A 19,718-nucleotide genomic window follows, 5' to 3' on the forward strand; every position below is an offset into this window, starting at 1 on the left:
CATATAAAATAACTTTATCGCAGATTAGAGTGCCCTATTGCTTAATAAATGCTTAAACAGCATGTTTCGTAAGATGTACTGAGAGAGAAAGACTTGTGTGTGTATGTGTATAGACTAATGCTTAAAACAGTGGCATGATTGTTGTCTCCAAACAGACCATCGCTCTCTATCATTAAGTTTTCTTGGTTCAGCAGTAAACCAAGGGTGGAACTCTTGGACTAATTACATGAGCAGGTGGGTATTTCAGTGCCAGCAACTGTAAGAACAAATGAAAAAACAGACTGTTATTGTCTAAAGTATCTCTTCACTTTCAGAGTGGCACATTTGATATATAAATGTGCAACTTGATTTATAAATTAAGAATAAAAATAATTAAATAAACTTATTCTATATATCAAATACATTTTTTTGTTTATGTATTGGCATTAATAATAACTTTAAGCAAGGGTGTAGGTTTGATTTTGGCATGGGGACATAACGGCAGACAACAGACATTTAATTGTTTGATCAAAAGTATTGCTAGAGACAATTTAGTAGTTGCTGGATATTGGTTGGGACATGTCATAGTGTCCCTACTAAAGGAAGATGTCAAACAACAGATTAATGAGTTACTCCAAATTTCACAAAAAAATATTATATTTGGACATTAAAGTGAGTTGCTGTTTTTGTCATTCTTCTGATGAAGATGTCATTCACTTGTTTGCCAATGTACCCACACAGAGAAGATTTTTTGGTGAGATTTTTTAAAATGTTCATCCAATCTCATTTTGGAAGTGACCATTCTTTGGTTTGTTTGACTACTCAAAAAGGGAATGTGAGTGTTTCCTGTGTAACGAATCAGCTCATTTATGGGGAAATATGAATAATTAATCATAACTAGTTATAATTATTTATCTAGCTAAATTTCACATAACACAAACAAAAATCTGGCTCTAAAAACAAAACAAAACAACAACAACACACACACACACACACATTGTTAGCCTATAGTTAAACCATGGCAACCACAAATTAACCATGGTTTTGCTACACTAACCATAGTTTAACCATGGTATTTGTAGTAAAACATGGTTAGGCCCACTACACTTTTACTATAATAAAACCATGGTTAATTTTCTTAAGGGATTTGTATTTGTGTATACTTTCTTTTTTTTGTTTTTGTTTAGTTTTTATAACTGTGCTGTCTTAAAGGTTTGATGGTTTGTACTGTTAAAAAAGAAATAAGAAAAAAGATTTGGGATACGCAAGTCCCGATCTGAATCAAATGATTCGCGATACGCAAAATTCTGATCTAAATCAAATGATTCACAAACCCGCTCCGAACCAAATCAAATGATTCGTGATGCGCGATCCGATTGGAGAGCTTCAAAACAGTGAATCAACGCAATGGTTAACTGATTCAGAGTTTCGAAAAGCTCTGTTTCACCCGGTGCGTTCCAAATGGGATATATCGCCCTCCGAAGGGCACTTCGGAGTGAAAACAATCATGGGCGCCATATTGAAGGGTCGTTCCAAACTGAAGTGCTCAAAACTGGCCATTTCAAGAAACATCCAAAATATTTTATGGGGTCATTAAACTGGAGAGCATTTGAATTTGGTTTCTTTTCTGTTGACTGATATTCTCATTTGAAATTCATTGTTAAAGCGGCTCCATCAGGAGAATATTTCGAAAGTTTCCTATTTTGAAAGTCCATTTAAGTAGACATTTGATAAACTATTTTGTAAGTGCCGTCAGAAAAACAGATTCAGCAAAATCAGAGTGTATTAAACACACATCCATTGGGTTACCAGGCCAAATCTTCCATAACTACCACATTTAGTTGGACAGACGGTGATGATGACAGTAATGATACCATGTGTCACTGTGATGACAGGTGCATTATTGAGGGTAGGTGTTCTTGGGTGGATCTCTCTTTCTCTGTCTCTCTGTTATTTTGAGTATAAGTTTGTCTCAGTTAGTTTTTTGGGAAGTCTTGCTGTGCCGTTCTGGAATGCCAATATGCCAGTGGAAATATCTGTTTATAGAATGTACATCTTTGAAAGCCAGTTTAGTGGTAGATTAAGTTAAAACATATGTGTGAGTTCTTTTGAAGTCTGTGGGCCATACATTTTATTATTATATAACAGCTATGTAAATGAATGAAACTTTGGAGTGCTGATTGTTGCATTTTCTTAAATAAAGACACAAATGTAAATGAAGATCTGGCACAGTGAGTTTTTACTGTAATTGCCTGCTAATGACAAAACCTCACGTGGCCTATGGCTTTCTGTAAATTTATATTGTTTTATTGCCAGTGTAATATTGCTATTTTTGCTGGTTAGTCTGGGGGAACAGCACCATAAATTGAACATTTTTTCCCAGCTTATTTCAACTTTTAAAATTTTCTTTCTTTTAATTTACAGAAAAATATGGGATAAGAAAGTCAAGGATTCAACAACCAGGTGATTTCAGTTGACTCTTCTTTGGCAAATATCTACATGCATACTAAAACATTTTTCTTTACCATCCATCAGAACATCTTCTTGTACTCTTAATTTAACTCTTAATGTAGTATTGCTCTTGTGACCTATAATGTCTCCTAGATTGAGTCAGATGACCAAGAAGAAGGGATTCTGGGTTGAGAAAGTACATTGTTTGGGCACAGAGCCCAGCCTGGCGGAGTGCCAAACCCAGCTGTCAATCCCTCGAAGCCCCACCCCCTGTAAGAACGGACGCCATGCAGTGGCCCGCTGTGTCCCAGGACCACAGTTTGCTCGTATGTTCTCTGGCAGACCCCAAGCACCTCACCCTGCAGAGGTAATCCTAAAAACATTTGGTTATTTTTGGATGAATTGACTGACTATTATTAAGGGTGGATTTGACCATTTAGTATGCAATGAACTGACGTAAGGGTGAATTTGACTGCTTGGTGTATAATATTTTATATATATTTTTAAATGTTTGTATTTTATCAGAATAACAAATTTGTCCCCAATCATCATCATTACATTTTAATGGGTAATACTGAATAGATAACTTAAAAAAATAGAATAAGAAAACACTAAAAAACAATATAATTACCATAATAAAATTTGACCCTCATTATGCTGTTATTGGAATTAAAATATCATGCTTTCAAAAAAGCGTTAAAGAAAATATAATGTTCTTGGCACAAAACATGCCAGTATAAACTATAAATAATATGGTGAGGCACAAAGATTTTTGCCTTTTTGCACTGATCTTCAAACCCTATAATGTTCATCCCTGATGTTTTGAATGTAACAGAACTGGCATAGACACTATCTCTAATACTTTTATTCAGCAAGGGTGCATTAAATTGATCTAAAGGGACAGTAAAGACTTTTAAATTGTTACAAAAGATTTCTGTTTCAAATAAATGCTGCTCTTTTAAAGTTTATATTCATCAAATAATCTTGAAAAAATGTATCATGGTTTCCACAAAGTTCAACATTGATGACAATATTAAGAAATGTTTCATGGGCACCAAATCAGCACCTTAGCATGATTTCCGAAGGATCATGTGACACTGAAGACTAGAGTAATAATGCTGAAAATTCAGCTTTTCCACATTATTAAATTACATTTTAAAATATATTAAAATAAAAAACACTGTTATGGGGTTAAACTAATGTAGGCTTAGTATTTTGCAAAGCTGTAACCACATATTAAGGGTTCGGGCTAATATTACATTAGAATCAACCTATTAAACATAAAAACATATTTGTTGACCACTAATCTGAAGATTGGGGAAGACATGCACCTCACTGGTGCTCCCCAAATGTCTGTTGTGGTTATAACCCTGGTGCTTTGGGCCTGAGATGGAAAAATATGATTTCTTGAAAGTAACCTTGTCAGTCTTTTTTCTCCTCTCATAGCTGTCAGTGCGTCTGAAGGCCGGACCACGTCTGGGAGAAGGAAGAGTTGAGGTTCTCCGTGAGGGAAAGTGGGGAACTGTGGTTGACCACCGATGGGACCGGATCTCAGCCAGTGTGGTGTGCAGAGAGCTGGGCTTCGGCACTGCCAAAGAGGCTCTTTCCGGAGCATACATGGGTCAAGGTGAGAATTAGTTTAAGCTTGAAGGATCCCAGTAGGATCAACATGAGGGCAAGTAAAATATAGAATTGTCATTTTTTGATTACCTGTTCCTTTAATCTGCTTTGAGTCAATATGGTGTTTATAGGAAGAAGGTGATTCAGAACTACGAACATGATTATGATCATACTGAGTCTGCCATATGATTCCACAGTAGTCTGAGTCTGAGTTTAATTTGTAAGCTCTGCTCATCTGTGGGATACGCCTGTCTGCAGCTGAATATGAAAGCAGTCAGAGATTATGTTTTACATTATGCGATATCACACTCTTCAGGACAGGTGCAAAACATGAATTCAAAGTCAGTGATGATGCTTTAAACCAAGGAGATTTCCCTGAACTTTCAGTGGCTCAGATCCACACTGCATGCGAGTTTACTTTGGCTGAGTGAGACAAAGCACACTGGTGATCTGTATTCCAAGAGGCATCGGTCCACTCTGACAAGATGGGATAATTGCTCTGCCAAAGAGAAGTGATGACAGTAGCTATTTATTGAAGACTTCCCAATATCACTTTGATGAGAAACAGAGCTGCAATGTTGTTTAAAGAAAGAAAGTGAAAAGAGGTTTGACTCATAGATGATGTTTTATCAGGTGCCACCGTTCAAAGAAGTGAAAGAATGAAATGTTGATTTATGGATGATGATTTTAGGGGTCTGTTATTTTGAAATATAAGCTTTATTACACCAGTAGTGACCCATATGAGAGTCCAGACACTTGAAATGAACCTGCGTAAGGTTGACGCATTCAATAATCCAGTCAAGGTCTCAATTTAACATTCATCAAGTGTCAAATATTGTAAATGCAAACAGGCTTTGATGTGTTACTTGCTTGTTGGCTGATAATTTTATTAGAAATTACACTTTTAAAATTCAGTTTAAAGCAACCAGAGTACGTGTTAGTTTGAACAACTTTTAAAGGGATAGTACACCCAAAAATGAAAATTACCCCATGATTTACTCACCCTCAAGCCATCCTAGGTGTATATGACTTTCTTCTTTCAGACGAATATAATCAGAGTTAATAAAAAAAAAAATGTCCTGGCTCTTCCTGATACCATGTGTCACTGTGATGACAGGTGCATTATTGAGGGTAGGTGTTCTTGGGTGGATCTCTCTTTCTCTGTCTCTCTGTTATTTTGAGTATAAGTTTGTCTCAGTTAGTTTTTTGGGAAGTCTTGCTGTGCCGTTCTGGAATGCCAATATGCCAGTGGAAATATCTGTTTATAGAATGTACATCTTTGAAAGCCAGTTTAGTGGTAGATTAAGTTAAAACATATGTGTGAGTTCTTTTGAAGTCTGTGGGCCATACATTTTATTATTATATAACAGCTATGTAAATGAATGAAACTTTGGAGTGCTGATTGTTGCATTTTCTTAAATAAAGACACAAATGTAAATGAAGATCTGGCACAGTGAGTTTTTACTGTAATTGCCTGCTAATGACAAAACCTCACGTGGCCTAAGGCTTTCTGTAAATTTATATTGTTTTATTGCCAGTGTAATATTGCTATTTTTGCTGGTTAGTCTGGGGGAACAGCACCATAAATTGAACATTTTTTCCCAGCTTATTTCAACTTTTAAAATTTTCTTTCTTTTAATTTACAGAAAAATATGGGATAAGAAAGTCAAGGATTCAACAACCAGGTGATTTCAGTTGACTCTTCTTTGGCAAATATCTACATGCATACTAAAACATTTTTCTTTACCATCCATCAGAACATCTTCTTGTACTCTTAATTTAACTCTTAATGTAGTATTGCTCTTGTGACCTATAATGTCTCCTAGATTGAGTCAGATGACCAAGAAGAAGGGATTCTGGGTTGAGAAAGTACATTGTTTGGGCACAGAGCCCAGCCTGGCGGAGTGCCAAACCCAGCTGTCAATCCCTCGAAGCCCCGCCCCCTGTAAGAACGGACGCCATGCAGTGGCCCGCTGTGTCCCAGGACCACAGTTTGCTCGTATGTTCTCTGGCAGACCCCAAGCACCTCACCCTGCAGAGGTAATCCTAAAAACATTTGGTTATTTTTGGATGAATTGACTGACTATTATTAAGGGTGGATTTGACCATTTAGTATGCAATGAACTGACGTAAGGGTGAATTTGACTGCTTGGTGTATAATATTTTATATATATTTTTAAATGTTTGTATTTTATCAGAATAACAAATTTGTCCCCAATCATCATCATTACATTTTAATGGGTAATACTGAATAGATAACTTAAAAAAATAGAATAAGAAAACACTAAAAAACAATATAATTACCATAATAAAATTTGACCCTCATTATGCTGTTATTGGAATTAAAATATCATGCTTTCAAAAAAGCGTTAAAGAAAATATAATGTTCTTGGCACAAAACATGCCAGTATAAACTATAAATAATATGGTGAGGCACAAAGATTTTTGCCTTTTTGCACTGATCTTCAAACCCTATAATGTTCATCCCTGATGTTTTGAATGTAACAGAACTGGCATAGACACTATCTCTAATACTTTTATTCAGCAAGGGTGCATTAAATTGATCTAAAGGGACAGTAAAGACTTTTAAATTGTTACAAAAGATTTCTGTTTCAAATAAATGCTGCTCTTTTAAAGTTTATATTCATCAAATAATCTTGAAAAAATGTATCATGGTTTCCACAAAGTTCAACATTGATGACAATATTAAGAAATGTTTCATGGGCACCAAATCAGCACCTTAGCATGATTTCCGAAGGATCATGTGACACTGAAGACTAGAGTAATAATGCTGAAAATTCAGCTTTTCCACATTATTAAATTACATTTTAAAATATATTAAAATAAAAAAACACTGTTATGGGGTTAAACTAATGTAGGCTTAGTATTTTGCAAAGCTGTAACCACATATTAAGGGTTCGGGCTAATATTACATTAGAATCAACCTATTAAACATAAAAACATATTTGTTGACCACTAATCTGAAGATTGGGGAAGACATGCACCTCACTGGTGCTCCCCAAATGTCTGTTGTGGTTATAACCCTGGTGCTTTGGGCCTGAGATGGAAAAATATGATTTCTTGAAAGTAACCTTGTCAGTCTTTTTTCTCCTCTCATAGCTGTCAGTGCGTCTGAAGGCCGGACCACGTCTGGGAGAAGGAAGAGTTGAGGTTCTCCGTGAGGGAAAGTGGGGAACTGTGGTTGACCACCGATGGGACCGGATCTCAGCCAGTGTGGTGTGCAGAGAGCTGGGCTTCGGCACTGCCAAAGAGGCTCTTTCCGGAGCATACATGGGTCAAGGTGAGAATTAGTTTAAGCTTGAAGGATCCCAGTAGGATCAACATGAGGGCAAGTAAAATATAGAATTGTCATTTTTTGATTACCTGTTCCTTTAATCTGCTTTGAGTCAATATGGTGTTTATAGGAAGAAGGTGATTCAGAACTACGAACATGATTATGATCATACTGAGTCTGCCACATGATTCCACAGTAGTCTGAGTCTGAGTTTAATTTGTAAGCTCTGCTCATCTGTGGGATACGCCTGTCTGCAGCTGAATATGAAAGCAGTCAGAGATTATGTTTTACATTATGCGATATCACACTCTTCAGGACAGGTGCAAAACATGAATTCAAAGTCAGTGATGATGCTTTAAACCAAGGAGATTTCCCTGAACTTTCAGTGGCTCAGATCCACACTGCATGCGAGTTTACTTTGGCTGAGTGAGACAAAGCACACTGGTGATCTGTATTCCAAGAGGCATCGGTCCACTCTGACAAGATGGGATAATTGCTCTGCCAAAGAGAAGTGATGACAGTAGCTATTTATTGAAGACTTCCCAATATCACTTTGATGAGAAACAGAGCTGCAATGTTGTTTAAAGAAAGAAAGTGAAAAGAGGTTTGACTCATAGATGATGTTTTATCAGGTGCCACCGTTCAAAGAAGTGAAAGAATGAAATGTTGATTTATGGATGATGATTTTAGGGGTCTGTTATTTTGAAATATAAGCTTTATTACACCAGTAGTGACCCATATGAGAGTCCAGACACTTGAAACGAACCTGCGTAAGGTTGACGCATTCAATAATCCAGTCAAGGTCTCAATTTAACATTCATCAAGTGTCAAATATTGTAAATGCAAACAGGCTTTGATGTGTTACTTGCTTGTTGGCTGATAATTTTATTAGAAATTACACTTTTAAAATTCAGTTTAAAGCAACCAGAGTACGTGTTAGTTTGAACAACTTTTAAAGGGATAGTACACCCAAAAATGAAAATTACCCCATGATTTACTCACCCTCAAGCCATCCTAGGTGTATATGACTTTCTTCTTTCAGACGAATATAATCAGAGTTAATAAAAAAAAAATGTCCTGGCTCTTCCGAACTTATAATGGCAGTGAATGGGTGTCGAAATTTTGAAGCACAAAAACATGCATCTATCCATGGTAAAAAGTGCTCCACACAGCTCCGGGGGGTTAATAAAGGTCTTCTGAAGCAAGAAAAATATCCATATTTAAAACTTTATAAACTGTAATCTCTAGCTTCCGCTAACTGTCATATACGCGTTCACGAGAAAGTGGCGTTCCAGCCGATGACGTAGGACATAAGCGTGACTCCACTTGCTGATTTTTGAATTCAGCCATTTGGATGTAGAAGTAGCAGGAATAGAGATCAAAGCTTATGATTTCTGTACGTCCGTAGCGTTGAGGTCTTTAGGCGTATTTATTGATGTGTATAATTTTCCTAGTGCAGCCGAGGCCACAAAAACATATAGTGAGTGAAGAGAGACACAAATTAGCGTTTCAATGACAGAACAGAGCTGGACTGTTTGGGACAGGCGGTAAAAATAGGAAATCTGTTGAGATGGGTTACATGCACCAGACTGTGGTAACCACATTTAGAAATTATCCTGAATAATGGTGTTGGTACAGTGTTCATTGCACTGCCTGATTTTCCAGACATTTAATATAATATAAAGTGATAGTTCATCCAAAACTGAAACCTCATGTCATTCCAAACCTTCTTTCTTTCTTCTGTGGAACATAAAAGAAGATATTTTGAAGAAAGTTGGGGTTCAAACAATATGGACACCAATGGACTTTCATTTAAAATATTTTTTTTTTCAAAATATCTCATTTTATGTTCCACAGAAGAAAAAAAGTCATACGGTTTTGAAAATATTTGACAATTCTGTCATTATTTACTCTCAATTACAAAATATCTCATTTTATGTTCCACAGAAGAAAAAAAGTCATACAGTTTTGAAAATATTTGACAATTCTGTCATTATTTACTCTCAATTATGGATCATGAACTATCCCTTTAATGTGCTTAGTGGTGGAAACAAACTAGAAGATGGATTGTCATTGTGACTGTATTGTGGAGCAGATTCTCTCAGTGGATTTTTTTCCCCAAAAATGGTTTTATCCAGTTTGATCATAGAGTTAGCATGAACTGTACATGATAAAGTAGATCTTTTAAAGCCTTCAGCATGGTTCAGCATGAAGCAGTGCATTCTGTTGAGATGTTCTGATGCCTTACCTCCCAGTAAGATGAAAGTAAACCTATCTTTCCTGAAGTTCCAAGATGATTTCATGTCTTGAGATTTGTTTGAATGCTGTATCAGCCGTTTTTACTTCAGTTAGACACTTTAGGTGAGGAATTTCAAGTCACATTCACACTTTGCAGGCAAAACGTATAAGCATATAAACTTTATTTTTGTATGCAATACACACTGAGTTTTTTTTCCTCTGGCTTCGAACTGATGCTGACATTGCACTTAGCTGAGAGAAATATTTCTTATATAGCAACTTAATCTGCTCCTAAAATAGGGATTATAGTCATCTCATGAAAAGAAAACACCATTAATGCGGAATATATATGTTGTTTTATTTTAGGGAGAAAAAAATGGCAATTTTCCGTAAACCACACTCTAGTGAAACTGTTCACTGCAGTCGGTCACAGAACCACTCCCTTTCCCTCAGCCACTTCTGGACTACTTAGTCTTTGCTTCCATTTTTCTGTTATTTACTTGCCTTTTTGAGCATACGCTGTTTTTTATTTATACTGAGATTTATATTTAAGTTTGATTTTTTTTCAGCTAAAATGCATTAGTTGATCAAAAGTGACAGTAAGCACTATAAAAATATGACAGTAAACACTAACATTTATAATGTTTTTTTTTCTTTCAGTGAGTCTTAAAGGAACACTCCACTGTTTTTGAAAATAGGCTCATTTTCCAACTCCCCTAGAGTTAAACAGTTGAGTTTTACCGTTTTCGAATCCATTTAGCCGATCTCCGGGTCTGGCGGTAGCACTTTTAGCTGTAGCTTAGCATAGATCATTGAATCTGATTAGACCGTCTTTCATGTTCGACCCCTTATCTTTGATTACATCCTAGATTATATGTAATATTCTCTTTGATGGAACATTTCAATACTAACCCTCAGGGTTTTATCTCTAGCAATTTGCTTCCCTGAAGCGAGGCCGAATAGGGTGCTGTGTTTACTTTTGGGGTTTGTCATTTTTGTTTCAAAACTAAACAGCTGGTCATGATTTCTTTGCTTTGGTAGAAATAGGACTTTTTGAACTTAGTGCAGTAGCACATAACCGCTGTTTTTCCACAGCAGTTCATGTAGCTTTCTGTTTCATTTACCCAGAATTTCCCCAGCATGTTTTTCTGAGATGGGGAAAAACTATATAATTACTCTCATACTAATGTTGCTGTGGTATATTTATGCAGTGTAGTGGATTTCACATTCTTGTGAGATTCAAATCTGAAGTTTTAGCACAATGCTCACGTTAGGCTCTGATTTAGCGGCCTCCTCAGGCTAAAACGACCAATGTTTTTATATCACAGTAAACAAGATGGAAATGAACTGTGACATCTGATATGCAGTCAAGCTCTTTTATATCCATAGAACTTCAAGAATGTGATCATAATGATTTCACAAAATAAACGCACACCTCTGAATCTGATCAGACTCATGTGTGCCCTTCTGGTGAATGATGAGGAATTCTGCTTTAACACTAAACTCTCAGAAAAAAAAGAGAGCAGTCACTGAGGTGAAGAAACAAAAGCTAAAAGGTACATCTTTGGAACACATTAACCCCTAAATGGTACATTTCAATATTTTAGTATATTAGGAGTGCTGGGTCATAACTGATTACATGTAATATGAATTATGTAATCAGATTCCAAAAATTAATACTTGTAATTAGATTATATTACATATACATGCTTAATTTGTATGAATACTCAGATTACAGTTACTTTTTTTTTTATAGATTACGTTATTACATATAATTCACACAATAGCAGTAAATTATTCATAATTTGATTTGCCCTAATTCTTCTCTCTCTCTTAAATTTTCTTTTCTAAAATTCTTCTGCTTTTATACATTTGGAAAGACTTCTAGCTTTTCATCATCTCACTGTAAACCCCCTGTAGTTCATTCATAAACCCCAGTTTGGGAAACCCTGGCATAATGTAATGTTTAATACACTTCACAGTGTTGATAACAGAGAAAGGAATATATTTTAGGTCAAAATGAATCTAAAAGTAATCAAAAAGTAGTCTGAATACATTGCCTAATGTGTGTAATCCAATAGACAATAGACAATACAAGCTATAATTTATGTCATGTAATTTGTAATCAGTAATGGACTACAATTTGTAAGTAATATAACCAGCACTACATATTAGGACCTTAGCACCTGAAGTATACATATTAGTACCATTTGAAAGGTACCGCCCCAATAACAGTTTTGAGTGTTATATCATTTAGAATGTTCCATAATGATAAATTATTAAATTACACAGTAATGTGATTGAGTTATGGAGTGGAAACAGACAGATCCTCTATAGATTTACATCAGTAAAGAACAAGATTTAGTCTGCAAAAATGGTGAGCAGCGTTTTTTTTTTAAGGGAATGTTTAGGAAAGGGTCGGTTAGAAAGTATCTAGTGTTCTCTGTGGCTGAAAGTACTCAAACAGGCTGAGTGTTTGTTATTTTGTTTTATATTTGAGACTTTTCACTTGTGAAGCCTTGTGAAGACATTTACTGTTTGTTTTACAGGGACGGGGCCGATCCACATGAACTCAGTGCAGTGCACTGGCACAGAGCGCTCTATTTTGGATTGTTACTTCCAGGAAGTCCCTCCCTGGACATTCGAACACAGCCAGGATGCTTCTGTCAAATGTTATGTTCCTAAGACAGGCATGGAGACTATGGTGAGCAAAATGATTACAGTTTACTCTGATATGATTCTACATGCTGTGAAAAATATGATGACTCCTATCAGTCATGCTATCTGTACAGTAGCCCCCCCCCAAATATTTGGACATTTAAGCCACACTTAAAAAGTCTTTGTATTATATGATGCATTATATAGATTTTTTTTTTGGATAAATATACAGACAGATGTATTAGCATTAAATTAAATGTATTTTAAATAAATATGCAGATTTTAAATGTCTTTTCATTTAGTGCATTATATAGCATTTATTTAAAATAAATATACAGACTTAAAAGTTTTTTTTGTTAAATGATGCATTATATGGCAATTATTTAGAATAAATATACAGGATTATAATGCATTTGCTTTATATTATGCATTATATTGCTTTTATTTAAAATAAATATGCATATTTAAAATGGCTTGCATTTAGTACATTGTATGGCATTTATTTAAAATAAATATACAAGATTTAAATGTCTTTGCATTTTATAATGCATTATTTCCTGTGTGATAGTCCATCATTAAAGTTTTTGTATTTTTGGAGCCTAGGTGTGCCGACTTTTTTCTGTTTTCATTACAATGCATTACATTGAAATTATTTGTAATAATTTCTGGCCCTCGATTATGATTGGTCGAGTCACCCGAAATTTACTGTTAGTCGCGGCTTCTTGGAGATTATTGCTTTATTTTTTATATGGAATTTATTTGATATAATGTATACACACTTAATCCATCAAACATCACTTTAAAACTAGTTTGTTAAACTTAATTACAAAAAAAAAAAATGGTTGAAAGTAAGTTCTGAGAAAAGCTCTAGCATCATTGTTTACAGATTATGCAATGCAGTGGCGTTTAGACATTTTTAAATGTGAGTTAAGTGGCCAAAAGTGTTCAAATACTGTATGTGTAGTTTTGATGTCTGTGAGCGTGTTTGCGTTTTAGGTGCGGTTGGCGGGGGGCAGGGACCCGGCTGAGGGTCGTGTGGAGGTGCTCATGGAAGTGGGGGGCAGAAAGCATTGGGGGACGATTTGTAGTGAGAACTGGGGAATAAATGAAGCCATGGTGGTATGCAGGCAGCTGGGCTTTGGTTTCGCCACACGTGCCCATCAGGTGAGACTGCCGAAGAATGTTGTGTTTTCCAGTAATATCGCTCTGAATATGTCTCTTGTCTCGTTTGCTTTGGTTGCCTCAGTCTGTGTGCGTTTGAGAGCTCTTGTTTAGGGGGCAGGATATTTCTAGGCAAAGTCGGTGTTATACAGTAGTTGTTTTGTGGAGGTGAAGAGGTGGGACAGGTTAACGGTAAACTGTGTATTTTCAGACAGAATTGCAGGTACATTTGATATGCATCCTGCACATACTTCAACTGTTTCAAGCAATACTTGAGGACAGGAATCAAGACGGTTATACTTTCAGGGCACAGTGCTTACCTTAATACTGTCTCTGTACCACATGTGCAGTGCTGTACTGCTTATGAGGTAAATCTAATAAAGAAATCATCATACTTTTCATAAATAAAATTAAGCCTGTTTATTTTTAGCATTGAATTTTATACTGATATTCATTAAACTTAATGTGGAAAAAATATCATAAAAAATCGAATGGAATCACCTAATCTGCATAGATTCATATATCATAAATAAAATATTATATAAGTAATAATAAATATAAATAATATATTCAGTACAAATTCAGTTCAGTTTTTTCATGAGAATTGGAAAATTAATGTGTTGTATTGTCATAAAAACCTCCCAGTTGAAAAAAAGAATATAACTGGATTACCTTATTTATGGTAATAAGCTCTAATAGGCTTATATTGACCTAAATTAGGCCAATATAAAGATAAATGAATTAAATTAGGCCAATACACACACACACACACACATTTATCTTTATATTGGCCTAATTTAATTATTAATCAATGAATTATTATTATTATTATTAATTAGCAAAATATTATGGTTCATTAACAAATTTATTACAAAAATAAAAATAAAACAATTTATTAAATATTTAAGTAACAAATTCTCAATTAAAACAGTTTTAGACTCATCGTAACATGAACTAGAGTGCATATCAACTTCCTAAAAAGTATTTCATGTCAAATACCCTAATAGTAAAATCTGTACTATACTATACTATACTATACTATACTAATATTACTATTACTATTATTACATATGTATTACATACATTACATAAATTTGTATATTACTACTTCATATGGAGACAAATAAGATGTGGCCTTCCTGTGTATAGGACACATATTACTGGCAAGGTGACCCTGCGGCAGAAGAAGTGTTGTTGAGTGGGACTCACTGTGTGGGAACAGAAATGTCCATCCAGCAGTGCCGTCGAAATAGTTACATCCACTGCCCTCGAGGAGGTGGAGCTAAAGCAGCAGGCGTCACCTGTTCTGAAAGTAAGTGATTGGAATGACAAAATCTGATGCGCATTATAATTTTATCTGCACTGAATGATCCAAATGAATAAATCAACATCATGTTTTAGCGGCACCTGACCTGGTTTTGGATGCACAGCTCGTGCAGGAGAGCGCTTACCTGGAAGACAGGCCTCTGCACCTGCTCACCTGTGCGCATGAGGAGAACTGTCTCTCCTCCTCTGCCAGCCGTATGCAGTGGCCGTACGGGCACCGCCGTCTTCTGCGTTTTTCCTCCCGTATCATGAACTTGGGCAGAGCTGACTTCCGTCCACGAGCCTCAAGAGAGTCCTGGACCTGGCACCAGTGCCACAGGTGAGGCTTTTCTTCTTTCTTCAGTTTTGATGTGTATACAGAATGAAACAGTAGCCTGAGTGCTGCTAGACAAATATTGTTTAGTTTAGTCATCTTGTTTAATAAAAAGGTCCCCTTGTTGAGTGCATGTTGCAAAGTAGAACCCAAGACCTTCTGTTAAAAAAAATAAATAAATTCCACAATGAATTCATGGTGTTTCAGTGCAAAAATCTACATCTTATTCACTGGCTACCTGAAATCCAGTTTAACCAGGTGGTCAATGCACTCAAATAGCGCTGTGCAGTGAGTATTTAAATTTAGTTATTGTTAAAATATTATTATTGATGTTGTAGTTGTTTTTAGTATTTTTATATTAGATATATATATTTTTTTACTTTTTTCTTTCCTGTTTATTCCTTTAAATCCATTTTGAAATTACTTTTTTTCTGTTTATGATTATTTTTTATATATATCCAGACATTCGGTGTAGTCAAGTGCACTTTCAGGGTTTTAAACAGACAATTCAGATTATTATTATTATTATTATTATTATCATCATCATCATCATCATCATCATCATCATCATTATTGTTGTTGTTAATATTTTATAATATTATATATATATTTTTTTCTTTCTTAATTATTAATTTAAATAAATTTTAAACAACTATTTATTCATATTTGTATTATTATTTTTATATATATCCAGACATGCGTTGTAGTATAGTGCACATTCAGTAAGCGAGACAATTCAGGTTATTATTATTATTATTATCTTGTATTTGTCACGCTAATCTGTGTTCAAACGCACAAAGAAGATGATGAAGGTTTAGAAAGTTTTTAATCCAACACACAGGTAATCCACAAACACAGGGTAGAGTTGACGAGACTGAACAAAATGAACTGAAACAGAGAGAACTTAAATACAGGTGATAATGAAGTGATTAATGAGTGCACAGCTGAACATAAGTTGAACATTAGTGTCCGTGACAACAAACAAACTAAGGGTGCTTTAACACCTGGCCCGTTGTTTCGGAACCTTTGGCGTTCCGTGAAAAGCATTAGCTTTGTTGTTTTGTTAATACTTCAAAATGAACCTGTGAATGTCTGTGGGTGAGCATGTCTTCGCCATTCAAAATAAAAAAGCGCACTCTTTCATTTTATAATGCCGTCTTATTGCTCTTCTTCCTAGGTGCATTTAAAAAAAATTTTCCCGATGAATCCTGGACTCCTGCTCAAAATTATAAATTAATATAAGGACAGCTAAAAAAACAAAACAAAAAAACAACAGCCCGCAAAGCTGTTGTCGTTCCATCCTGACGGATGACAGCCGTGACAGCTAAATGGAATCCAGGAAAATAAACCGTGGAACTTTGACCAATGAGAACAGTTTACTCGCGCGTGACTTGTATTAACAAATTTGGTCCGTTTAGAAACTTTGCCGTGTGAAAGCGAACCGCACCAAGAATAAAAAGCAACATTGTAATAATTTTAATCCCCGTTTCGGAACAAAGCAATCGATCAACAGGTGTGAAAGCACCCTAAGGCAAATGGTGATGAAACACAGAGTCCAAACTAACAGAAACCATGACAGAACACCCCCTCCTGGAAGGCGTGACCCCGTGCCATGAAGACAAGGAGGCGAGGATGAGGAGGTGGCACAGGGATGGTGAAAGGGGCTGGCAAAGGGATGGCACACACAGGCAAAGGGATGCAGGAGGAGGCTTGGGAGGAGGACGAACAGCAAAGCCCAGGGTGGTGATGATGGAGGTGAAAGCCAGGGAGAGCCCTTGACCAGGGGCATGATGGCAGGTGCCCAGTTCACAGCCAGAACGGCGCTCCATGGCGGCGCTGATGGAGGGAGGAGCCAAGGAATAATAGGAACACACGCCGCCATGGGGACAACTGGAGGTGGCGACGGCGATTGAGGTGGAGCCCACCGCGCTGACAGAGAGCCGAAGAGGTGGAGCGATGCCGAGGATCCAGACAGCCACGACGGAGCCATAGCGATGATGGCCCGAGATACAGGTGGGGATCCGGAGGCCAGAGGGCGAGCAGGAGTGACCGAGGAAGGAGGCGGAGCCTGAGGGTGGGAGGAGCGGGCCGTAGCCAAAGGGGTGGAGGGCCAGAGACCAGCGGACGGCCTGCAATTCCGCAGCAGAGGCTTGGCGAGGTCCGACTCAGGTGAAGCCGACTGACTGAGGGAGCCCGGCGAGGCCGAATGGATCATGGTCCACGCTGGAATCGAGGGTGGGAGGAATGCAGGCACAGGAGTCTGGACGGGTGGAGCGGAGCCATTTGAGACCGGAAGCGGAGCCACAGGCTTCTCAGGTCAAGGAGACGAAGACTCCCGGCAGGCCCGAGATGGAGCCCCACCACTGAGAGGAGGTGCCCCTAAAAAATAAGTGGCGTGACATGTAGCCAAGTATGGTGTCCCATACTCAGGATTTGTGCTCTGCATTTAACCCATCCAAGAGCACACACACAGAGTAGTGAGTAGTGAACAGACACCCGGAGCAGCCATTTTTTGCTGCGGTGCCCAGGGAGCAGTGGGGGGTTCAGTACCTTGCTCAAGGGTCTCACCTCAGTCGTGGTATTGAGGGTGGAAGAGAGCACTGGTCATTCACTCCCCCCACCTACAATCCCTGCCGATACCAAGACTTGAATCCATGACCTTTGGGTTATAAGTCAGACTGTCTAACCATTAGGCCACGACTGCCCTAAAGGCCATGACTGCATCATTGATTCAGTGATGTCATCATCCAGCTGTCCCCAACTAAGCAAGCCAAAGGCAACAGTGGCAAGAAACCAAAGCTCCATCGGTGACAGAAATGGAGAAAAAAAAACCCTTGAGAGAAACCAGGCTCAGTCGGGGGGCCAGTTCTCCCCTGGCCAGAAGAAACTAGCATGGTGTGGTTTAATTCCTGGCTGCAACACAAGTCAGATTGTGCAGAGGACTCATCTGGTTCTCATGGTCTTGTGCCGATGGCTGTCTAGTTGATGAGGTCTAGTTAACCTGGTCTCCACTGACATTTAGGGCTGTAGAGGTTGTCTCTAGGTGCTGATCCACCATCTGGACTGGATACGGACTGGATTTGGGTGGCTACGGTGACCTTGGAATAAGAATGAAACAGATTAATATCAGCGTAGATTCCATTCTTCTTATGATGTAACAAGTACATCGGGTGTTATGGGAAATTTTCTTGGTTCCGGTTGACCTACCGTATTGGCCCGAATATAAGACGACCCTGATTATAAGACGACCCCCCTTTTTCCAGATGTACCTTTTGGAAAAAGGCTTTTTAAAAACAAAATCTTGTTTTTTCTCAGTAAAACACATTTTGTCTTCAATTATTTTCATATTGCATATTTTTCCTATTTTAATTTTTGTTTTGAAAGTATGATAAAAACTGGTAAAATGTACCAACAAATCACATTTAAAAAATATACACTTTTTGATATACCATAAAAATAAAAAAAAAACAGGTAGCCCATCTGAATTAGGACATTTAGGCTATCCATCTAATACCAGCCTACCAAAATCTTATTAACAGTAGAAGTAAAATCTTACTGTAGTCTTCAAATCTGGGTACTGTCTTACGTTTTAAAATCACAAAGGCAGTTTGGTCCCATCAGGCTAACGTGACAGTCACGACTCATGCAGCTGTAAGGTTTTCTGCTTCTTTTGTTTTTACTCGCGATCTTTACAACACGCATTACATTACGTATTTCATGGCACACTCGTTTTATGCGGTTTTGGCGCCACCTAGTGTTGTGGGTGTATTATTGACATGTCAAAGTCTAGACCCTGAATATAAGACGACCGCGTTTTTTCAGATGTATTTCCAAGAAAAAAATATCGTCTTATATTCGGGACAATACGGTAATTAATGCAGCCTAACAAACCTTTAATAGATTTGAATTATAGAAATGTGATAGTGTGTTATATGTAAACCAGGTTAAAGAGATGGGTCTTTAATCTAGATTTAAACTGGCAGAGCGTGTCTGCCTCCCAAACAGTGTTAGGTAGATTGTTCCAGAGTTTGGGTGCTAAATAGGAAAAGGATCTGCCATCCGCACGTAGGGTTGGGCCGATAGATGATGCCATCGTCCATCGCCGATGGCTGACAGACATCACGATGTTGAGCACTGGTAGGTACTGCCGCTACCACACATTTTACAAGATTAGATATTTGTCAGTGGTGCTCAGTATCTGCAAATCTTTCGCCATTGTCCTATCAGTCATCTCTCCTTACTCTGTTTATGTGGTAAGTGAACTTTCATGTACTGTAATGTAACAGTCTACCGCTAGCAAGCGGCTAACCATGTCCCTTTAGTGGCTCCATAGAACGCGTTATTTATTTTCCGTGCCTTTCTGCATACGGTTTCACGCTTCGGGCACACCCCCTAAACCCCCCCATCCGATGTCATCGTCCATCATGATTAACAAATGGCCAGAGTTTTGAGATCGGAGTGGACGTGAAGGACTATAATGCATTGTGTGCTTCGTTGTGAAAGCGAAACTACTTTGGTTGGCCTTCCAAAAGAGGACAATATCCGCTTCGTCATGCCTAGAGCTGATCTGTGCTGGTCGCTGAGGGAATACATCAACTTAGTGCTGTGGATCGCCGGATCGGCTTTCACCGTGGACGAAGCGGAGTCCAGCCCGGGGTCGTCACATGTGGTTGCCGC

The 19,718-nt window shown here is 37.6% G+C and overlaps 1 protein-coding gene across 1 annotated transcript in view; it reads left to right on the forward strand.

Annotated features, from left to right (window-relative positions):
- The window catches only part of LOC107719235 (lysyl oxidase homolog 4-like), a 37,676-nt gene that overhangs the window by 9,526 nt on the left and 8,432 nt on the right, over nucleotides 1-19,718 (forward strand). Inside the window, exons 4-10 of the mRNA XM_016526612.1 lie at nucleotides 2,404-2,442; nucleotides 5,877-6,090; nucleotides 7,171-7,351; nucleotides 12,133-12,287; nucleotides 13,238-13,405; nucleotides 14,552-14,714; nucleotides 14,804-15,047. Coding sequence (XP_016382098.1) covers nucleotides 2,404-2,442; nucleotides 5,877-6,090; nucleotides 7,171-7,351; nucleotides 12,133-12,287; nucleotides 13,238-13,405; nucleotides 14,552-14,714; nucleotides 14,804-15,047 — 1,164 coding nt within the window. The remainder of the gene's footprint in view (nucleotides 1-2,403; nucleotides 2,443-5,876; nucleotides 6,091-7,170; nucleotides 7,352-12,132; nucleotides 12,288-13,237; nucleotides 13,406-14,551; nucleotides 14,715-14,803; nucleotides 15,048-19,718) is intronic.

The sequence above is a fragment of the Sinocyclocheilus rhinocerous genome, unplaced genomic scaffold (assembly GCF_001515625.1).
Source record: "Sinocyclocheilus rhinocerous isolate Xijiao unplaced genomic scaffold, SAMN03320098_v1.1 scaffold513, whole genome shotgun sequence".
In the NCBI taxonomy this organism is placed as follows: domain Eukaryota; kingdom Metazoa; phylum Chordata; class Actinopteri; order Cypriniformes; family Cyprinidae; genus Sinocyclocheilus; species Sinocyclocheilus rhinocerous.